The 9,603-nt window shown below is 37.2% G+C and overlaps 1 protein-coding gene across 4 annotated transcripts in view; it reads left to right on the top strand.

The window, feature by feature from the left end:
- The window catches only part of atg7 (ATG7 autophagy related 7 homolog (S. cerevisiae)), a 106,612-nt gene that overhangs the window by 21,513 nt on the left and 75,496 nt on the right, over window positions 1–9,603 (top strand). The window contains exons 1-7 of one of the 4 annotated variants that reach the window (XM_088338099.1): window positions 3,382–3,753; window positions 5,125–5,293; window positions 5,407–5,461; window positions 6,255–6,372; window positions 6,443–6,520; window positions 6,596–6,712; window positions 8,941–9,087. In XM_088338099.1, the coding sequence (XP_088194225.1) occupies window positions 5,140–5,293; window positions 5,407–5,461; window positions 6,255–6,372; window positions 6,443–6,520; window positions 6,596–6,712; window positions 8,941–9,087 (669 nt within the window). In that variant the 5' untranslated portion in view covers window positions 3,382–3,753; window positions 5,125–5,139. The other 3 variants (XM_088338096.1, XM_088338097.1, XM_088338098.1) reach the window with 3 other exon arrangements.

Below are 9,603 nucleotides of genomic sequence, written 5' to 3'. Positions count from 1 at the left end.
TAGAGATATTAGAAGTACCTAAGGTTTAGAGATCAATGAAGGCTTTTTAAATGTGTTACACTTTAATTGGTAACTGATACCAACATTGGTTTCCTCTTCAAATAATCAGGAACTACAAATAAAAAAATGTAAATTTCCATTAATGTAGTATTAAGGAAGCAGTGTTTTAAAGGTATTCATTGAAATAAGTTAACCATTTTTGCAAAGGGCGGTTTTATGTAGGAAATGGTATGGATGGTTAGGTGGTATTGGTATATGTCAGGGGTCTTAACCTTTTTCTAACTGAGACCTACTTTTTGTTACTAATTACCACAAAGTGCACCCAGTTTGATATGCATTTCTAATAAGATAACTTATCATAATATAACTCTGTCGTTACTATGTTATTACCAGGTTATCATTGGATATAGGGTTGAATAAACTCCGAAAAACACACACACAAAACAAAAACGAAAAATTTACTGGAACATCAGAATGACACAGCAATGGTGAGCTTTTTTCAGAACCGGTCCACGGGCACCTCAGCTGTCCACCACGTTGAAGACCCCCGGGTATCGATAAAAACTGATGATGAAACTGAAGATTTGGGTATCACTTAAAAATGGCTGAATCAAACCTCCCTAATCTGATTTTATATGAGTAATTTTTAGAAGATGTATAACACAAACATGCAATAATAATGTTAAGAGGACAAAATAGTTCACACCCATTATCACTTAAAAACACTATGTATGAGTATCAAATGTAGATGCTGTATACAGAATGGTATGAATATATTGTGTACATAAGGTTTTTAGTCTGTTTTCCTCCTGCGGTAGAGCAGATGGTTGTAAGTGATTTAAAATGAATGCTTTGAAGGTTTAAAGGTCGAGCAACTCTTATTTAAATGCAAATCATTCGATTCCAAACCTTAGTCTCGGGATGTTGCAGAAAACAAACGAATTAGGGCTATATTTTGAGCTCTTTGTGTCAAAATACAGTTGCAGCAGACACAAATTTCACCGGGAAATAAAGAAATGCAGCTCATTGACAGATTGGCTTTCTGTCTATTTAAGCTCAGTGCTCTCATTTTTCCTTTGACGGAAAAAAAAAAAAAGTAAATCTTGCACATGGCGGCACAAAGGCTGAGTGGTTAGCGTGTCCGTGGCACAGTTCTGAGATCATGGGATCAAATCTGGCTATCAGCCTTCCTGTATGGAGTTTGCATGTTCTCCCCGTGCTTGCGTGGTTGTCTTCAGGGCACTCAGGCTTCCTCCCACATTCCAAAAACTTGAATGTCGGGTTCACTGGCCGGTCCAAATTGTCCCTTGATGTGAATGAGCGAGTGAGTTGTCTGTCTCTGTGTGCCCTGCGACTGGCTGGCAACCAGTTCAGGGTGTCCCCTGCCCACTGCTCGAGGACAGCTGGGATGGGCTCCCGTACCCCCCGCGACCCTTCTGTGGATAAGCGGTGCAGATGATGGATGGATGATGGATTGAAATCTTGCCCATAATTTTGCCGATTTTAATTATGGTTCTAATTTTTTATACTATAGACATGTTCTTTTGTTCCACTGACGGATCATTATTGCTCATTTTAAATATAACTTTCGTTATGATTTCAGAAACACTCAATAAAGATATGGGGAAACTTGAAAAACAGGTTAAAAATGTAATAAAATCCAAAACTATTAACCAAGATACTGTATATAACTTGTATTACCTTTTGAGCTACAGTGACCTTAAATGAAACTTAAACTTAATTAAAAAAAAGAAAATTTGTCTATTTCGGCAGCGTAAAAAGTAATTAAAATGAAGTAAAAAATGTTTTTGTTCCACTAGTAAATCATTTTTGCTCAATTAAAATAAAAGTAAAAACGTTAAAAATATATTAAAATCCAAAACTAAAGCAAACATATTAACTAGAATGAATTACCTTTATTATGTCATAAGCAAAATTATAAGAAAAACTTAAATAAGTTATTTTAAATTACTAGGTATTTTAAAGGGGCGTTGTTTATTTTCTTAGCTTTCCCTTGTGGTAAAACATTTAATTCATCTAAAATACTATAGTTACTATAGTTGTATTTTTAGGGTATTTTTGGAGCATTTTTGCAGTCAGATTTTTGTGGTATTTCTGTAGTGTCTTTAAAGTCAAGTCAAGTCCTTTTTAATTGTATAGCCCTTAATCACAAAGAGTCTCAAAGGGCTGCACAGGTTATTGCACAGACTATTATTTCAGACTATTATTACACCATCCCCTGATCTGGAACCAACATGAAGGCAAGGAAAAACTCAAAAACCTCAACATGAGGAAAATTAAGAAACCTTGAGAAGGGATCGCACATGTGGTATCCCCCTTTCAGGATTACCAGTATTGCTGTATTTTTATTTTGTGGTATTTTACAGTGTCTATACAGTAGTATTTATACATTTTTTCCCCCATAGTATAATCTTTGTAGAGTATCTGTAGTATTTTTGTCGTATTACTCTAGCTGTATTTTCTATTATTTCTTTTGTAGTATTTATGTAGAAGTATTTTTGTATCATAGTATTACTGTAGTGATATTTTGTAGTATTCCTATACTGCTATCTTCGTAGTATTTATTTAGTATTTTTAATATTTCTGTTGTGATACTTCTGTAATAGTATTTTGTATCATGTATAACTGTAGTAGTATTTTTGTAGTATTTCAATAGTATTTGTTTTCTTACCAGAATTAAGACAAAATAATATATTAGGTCCCTGTTTTCAAGCACTAAATCAGATATTTAGTTTTGCAGTAATTCTATAGTATTTTGTAGCATTTCTGTAGTTCTACTTTTGTTGCAGACACACAAAGGGACAATGGGGAAAAATTGGCACCCATATATATATGGGAGATTACCGCATAGGCCCAGGGATCAATGCCAGCTCCACAGCCTCCCAGTGCGGAGTTTGCATGTTCTCCCTGTGCCTGTATGACTTTCCTTCCAATTTCCATGCATCTGAGGATAACTGGCTGGTCCAAATTATCCCTTGATGTGAATGAGAGAGCGAGTCGTTTGTCCCTGTGTGCCCTGCGACTGGCTGGCAACCAGTTCAGGGTGCCCAATGCCTGAAGATAGCTGGAATGGGCTCCAGCACCCCCATGACCCTACTGAGGATAAGCGGTGCTGATGATGACACAGAATTGTCATATTTCGACCATTTTGGTTTGGTGGCCCGGATGGAAAAATGAACCCCTACTCTTTGTGCTCAGCACCCCCACGCTATGAACCTAACATGCCCCCTGTTGAGAAACACTGCTTCAGCTTTCTCAACATACCTCTTCACGCTTTCACCGAATAAAGAAACTTGAGGACGGTCCCTAATTCATCATGTCTTGCGGCGTTTTCCAAACTTCCTGTGTGCTTTTTCTTTAAAAACTGCTTCTGCCGGAAAGTTGACTACTGTTCACCTCGACACTTCATTCGGAGATTCAGGACTGCAGCGTCAAACTTGCCAATAACTAGAGACTTATATTTTGGACGCTAAGGTATAATCGGTGGACATTGCTGTATTCTAAATTCAGAATGAGAAGAACCGGCACCTACAGTTTTTTGTCAGTGTTTTCGTTCTTCGTCGTGTGTGCATTCGTGTTTATGTTTTTATTTTTTGTATTTTACTCGATGCTGCACGCACCTTAATTAAAGCCAAGCAGTCATTCGAAATGTGCAAGTACCCATGATGCTTTGCTGTTTTTCGCCCTGTTAAATCACGTGACCGAAGGAATACGGAAGTCAGGCTCTCCGAGGTAAGCAATTCGGGCTTGGTTGCCAATTTTGACAGCGTCTTTAGGTTTCTTTTGACGTGCAAAAATGGAGAGAATGTAGTGACGTTTTAATTCTTTAACCGGGCTGCATTTGTCTGCACAAGCAGCTTGAGTTTTTTATTCAGGGAACATTTCATACACCTAGGTAAAAGAAAACTTCATACATCTTTAATGGAGTCTGGTATTTAGCAGTAAGCGTAAAGCACATTGTAAAGCGTTCTGGGAGTTCTTCAGTGACTTGCGATTCATTTACTATTTAAAACCTCTTGGTCTTTAAAAAATAGAAATAAAATAAAGATAAAGAACGCAGGAGCTAATGCAGCTGTAAATGCATGTTAAAAACGTTCAATTTTGTTTTGGACGGTTTAAATATTCTTGAGAATGGCATAGCATCAACTATATGAGTGCTGTACTGAAAATCCGTGTTTTATTCATCGTTAGTATTTGTTGGTAACCTACATGGGTAGGACAATTGTAAGGGAAAAATAAACGTTTCCAAAGAGTCTTGTACTTTTAAGATATTAAAGAGACATTGTGTATTTTTAGAGCCTTGTGGTGGTAAAAAAATTGAAATGAAAAAAAAAAAAAAAAAAACAATATTGATTTTACAGGTGGGGTGCGTCGTTTGAGTGGTTTTTAAAAACTTGGAAGGTAAATAAATCCAAGCCTTTTTTGCTTTATTTTCTAGTGTGCCTATCTGCTTTTATATTACTTTTGAGACCAGTTTGGGGCGGTACACATTAAGTGTAAGCAAATGGGGCTAGTGCTGCAGCACAGATACTTCATGCTAGTCCCCCCAGGTTTCATTTTTTTTTTTGAATTTCAATTTGTCATTGAAGCAAAAAACGTAAGGTAAAAGTAATAAAAAAGCCTGGTTCTAGTAAAGTCCAGACGCCAACCTAAACCCCCCAAAAAGATGACAAAGAAGAGTTTATTCGAGCGCGTCTAAGAAATGCATGTACTCACATGGAAATCATAAACAGGCTACCTAAAGCTGCAATAATGATTAAAAGCTGTTCAATTTTTAAAAATATTTGTAGTTCGAGTAATTTGTAGTAAGTTGTAGATGTAAAACTGTGATTGACTTGCTTTATCACTTGAGGAAATACTTGGAAGTTCTATGATATAACTCTATGCTTGCGTGCTGGAGAAGTTGGACAAGGCTTGGCAAGTAAATTAGATGAAAAATTGTGCAGTTTGGTAACTAAAAGGCACCGTAGTTTGTATTTGTTCTTTTTTTAATAGCACTCGGTTGCATTACACACTTCAGCGACATATCCTGGTCAATCCCTATCCCTTAAAAAAATTTTCTAATAAAAAGGAATGCTCATGCGTGTAATGTGTTTTGTTTAGCCGTCTAGTGTTTTGATGGCGGGGTCAACATCTGCAGATCTCAAACTGCAGTTTGCACCCTTCAGCAGTGCGCTGGAGGCAGGATTCTGGCATCAGCTCACTCAGAGGAAACTCAATGACTACAGGCTGGACGAGAGTCCCAAATGGATTAAAGGGTACTATTACAATGGTGAGACACGTGATAGGAAAATATCTTATGCTTCTGTGACTATCGAATTGTTTAATCAAAGAAGGTCAAATTGCTGAGGACATTAAATAATTTTACTATATTGTATTTTATAGGTGACCCGGATGGTTTGCCCACACGTCTGACCTTAGAGTTCAGCGCATTTGAAGTGTAAGTTGAAGGATGTCTTTGATGTCTACAGAGCCAGATGGCAAAGTTTTCCCAGATGAAGAAGGGTCCGAATTGTAATGAAAGGTGTCTTGACTGTGATTGACAGGCTAACAGCTTTGGCAGCAGATGGTACTGTCGTACTGACTTTTAACATGAGTGTTTTTTTTAAATCCTCTTGATCGTTTGCGAAGTTTCAAAACTTGCTGCCAAGCTTAATATTACAATGCTGATTGTGTCACATTTACTCGCAATTTTATGTAAACTATCAACTTTTACAAAAATAAAATAGACGACTTGTCTGTTTTAATGGAAAATGCTCCTGCCCAGGAAATCACATATTATGAAACACTTTGACGGTTTATATATCGCATGCAAAATATCCATCCATCCATCCATCCATTATCTGCACCGCTTATCCTCAGCAGGGTCGCGGGGGTGCTTGAGCCCATCCCAGCTGTGTTTCGGGCAGTGGGTAGGGGACACTCTGAACTGGTTGCCGACCAGTCGCAGGGCACACAGGGACAGACAATTCACTCGCTCATTCACACCTATGTACGATTTGGACGGGCCAATTAAGCTGACATGCATGTTTTTTGGAATGTGGGAGGAAACCGGTGTCCGGAGAAAACCCATGCATGCACGGGGAGAAGATGCAAACTCCACACAGGGGGTCCCATCTCATGACCTCAGAACTGTGCCGCACACGCGCTAACCACTGCGCCGCCGTGCTGCCCACTTGCAAAACAGTTTACATTAAAAAGAAAATAATGCATATTGTATGTTTTTGCAACAGAGATGGGTCCACCCCAGCCCGTTGTTGCCAGGCTGTTGGAAAACTGTACAACACAAACACGCTGGATGCCTTCAAGAGCACTGACAAAAAGGCCTTGCTGGATAGAGAGTCGAAGGAGGTGAAATAATGCCCTTTAAACAGCGCATAAAGTAGAATCGATAAACATTTTAACACCTGTTGTTTTGTAGCTTTGGGATGCTATACGGTCGGGAGATGCACTGACAGACCCCAGCATCCTCTGCAGGTTTATTCTGCTGACGTTTGCAGTGCGTGCCACTAGCTCTTTGATATTACACGAAAATGTATTTCTTTGCACTCATTTTTTTCTGAACTTCCTGTAGGATTTGAAGAAGTACCATTTCTACTATTGGTTCTGCTTTCCAGCTATTAGCTTCCCAGAGGGGATAAAGATCGTAAAAGAGCCGCGTGTCCTGGATACCGTTTTCACAGCAAAACAGGTTGTTATTATTATTCAGCTTGGTAACATTTCTTGCATTTTATTATGACGTGAGAAATTAGATCGTTTTCTTCAAGGTAGGTTTAATTTCCTGTTTAGTGCGTATGGCATTGTTACTCTCTGATACATCTCTAACCTCCTGTGGGGACATTGTAATAACAGATTTCATAGCAAAAAGACGTGTAGGAATTATCAACATAATATATTGGAACTCGCTTTTCTTACCAGATTTTAAAGAAATAGCAAATTTAAAACTCCCAATCTATTAGTTAAAAAGGTAAAAAAAAAAAACATTCATTGTATCTTTTTTTTAAATAATAAACAGAGTGCATATTTTATAAATGTTTTCTTTTTTTAATTCTTAAAGCCATAGTGTGTCATTATTGACCATTAGATGGCACTACTGTCTAACGTAAACGAAAACCAGTCCCACGGCAAGCAACAACACTGCAGACAAACACGTGGCGACTTAAGTATGGATTCCACTTATATAAAAGAAATAAGAATTTTTTGACACTGCCCTACTTACAAACGAGATGGGTTCCTGAGGATCGTTCGTATGTTGAATTTGTTCGTAAGTTGCTTCAGTGCTGTATTTTGTATGGTTAAGGTTTATATAAGAATGTTTGAGGCTTGTATATGTAACCTGTTAGTTTTTTACTGAAAACTAAACGTTTAATAAAATAATATGCTCTATAAAGTTAAACGTTAACTCACTTTTGGAAGATGAGCTTCAACAGTTGGGCAACATCCTCCTTTGTGGTAAAAGTGGCCGAAAAAAAGCGATCCAACCATTTTCTCAACAGCGTCAAGCTTCTATATTCCACCTTTATTTCAAATTAAACAGCTCGCCTCTTCTTTACACTTTACACCAACCATATTGAATAGATGCACGAGATATTAATAACTAAAAAAGTTCTTACTGCGCTGGAGATACAGTAGAGTATGTTTACACACGAACTAGGAAGAGTAAGTGAATTTCTTCTTCGGGGTGGATGCTGGGTGACCTCTCACAGCGCCACACGCCGGTAGCGGCGGAAAGAAGCTCTACAATATTTTCCTGTACTCTGAAAAATGTGCACACAATACAAAATCTAACGTAAAGCAATGTCCAAATATTTTTCGACATCCCCCAAAAAATGTTTGTATCTACCGTTTTTTTGTAAGTCGAATGGTCGTAAATAGGGGAGTGTATGTATCCAAATTAATGTGTTTTTTTTTTTTTTTTTTTTTTTTTTTTTTTTTTTTTTTTTTTTTTATAACTTAAAGTCTTTTTTTTACCACTATGAGACACTAGCTATTAAACACTGTCTCTTTAAATATTAATATAAAAAAAATGTACAGAGTATAATACATCTTGAGGAGCGATTATTTTCAGTAAATCCTGTGGGTTTTTGAAAAAAAAAAGTTAAGTGGTTCTCCAATGGCCCTTATGGATATATTTTTGCACAAAAAAAAGAACAATATACAGTGTTCTTTTTGCCATTTTGTGGTTCGACTTGTCCTAGAAGCATCGAGTATTTTTTTTCCATTAATTCTATCTATGTATTTTTGCACACTTAGCAGAATTTTACCATCATTTTAAGAACGCCAGTATTGCATTTAAACCCATTAGGGCTACCGCCTTCTGCGTTTTGGCCACAGATTGGAGACATGCTAAACTGTCGTTTACATAATTAGTAACATATGCTCTTTATAAATAGATATTTACTGTCTACGCATTTAACCTTTAACAAAAACGAAAACATAATTTATTAACGTAACAGACAAACTATGCTCCTATACACCCATAGTTTGCTGTTTTGCTTTGGGTTTCAGTATTTACTATCTAAACCTATATTGTTTATTTGAAAAATAGGTACATTTTCTTCATAGGTTTTTGATATTGCTATGTCTTCTGCCCCTTCAACAAATGTTTAATTACTGTCCTCTTATGAGAGATACAAAATGCACAGAGGCTTTGGGCAGTGCTGAACATCCCTCGGGTTATTCTTTTTAATTAACAAAATATTAAAGCAGTCAATAATTCTCCGGTTCCTCTCATGTATAGAAGGCAACATTACGTTTCATTATCCTTGGTGAGTATGATCCATTATGATGGATGTTAGGAAGTATTAGTTATTCATATTTGCCCTTTTCAAGTTGGATATCTATATAGCTACGGGTGTGTTCACTTTATCACCACCCAAACATTTCCAATATGTTAATGGGCTCTTTGTCTTTTCTCAGATCTCATCTTTGCAGAAGGCTTATGATGACCTGTGTTTCAATGGCAGGACTTCTGCAGTTCCTTATTTTCTAATGAAGTACACAGATGATGTGGTTCAGTTGGCCCAATTAGCCGAATGGGAAACATTTTTTCCTGAGTCACAAAAGGTTCGTCTGAATATTTTTGTTTCTCTATTTTTATATTTAGTCATTTAGCCTTTAAATAAAAGCTCAGGCTCATTTAGGAGAATTGGGTTTTGTAGAAGAGAATCCCGGTCTGGCCAGCTCATTTAACATCACTGATGATACAATACAGCCTTTACAGCTACATATAACGTGAACTGTGATAAAAGTTGCCATTGAAAATGCTGTTTTTTATCAGACGAGAAGTTCCGTATTTTCCGCACTATAAGGCGCACCGTGTTATAAGGCGCACCTTCAATGAATGAATGATATATTTTAAAACTGTTTCCATACATAAGGCGCACCGCGTTGGCGCTATAAGTGCATGCTGGTTTAAGATCAAGTAATTTTGTAATTGTAATCCTGTGCAGTCCGAGACATTTTTGTGATTAAGGGCTATATAAATAAAGGTGACTTGACTTGGCTACAGTAGAGGATGTAGTTACGTTATGCAACCATTAGATGTTGCCGCGCTAAAGGGAATGTCAACAAAACAGTCCG

The sequence above is a fragment of the Urocampus carinirostris genome, chromosome 6, assembly GCF_059441175.1.
Source record: "Urocampus carinirostris isolate Australia breed hairy pipefish chromosome 6, RoL_Ucar_1.0, whole genome shotgun sequence".
Classification (NCBI taxonomy): domain Eukaryota; kingdom Metazoa; phylum Chordata; class Actinopteri; order Syngnathiformes; family Syngnathidae; genus Urocampus; species Urocampus carinirostris.
Note: the sequence above shows the minus strand (reverse complement) of the source record. Positions and strands in the feature narration are given on the sequence as shown.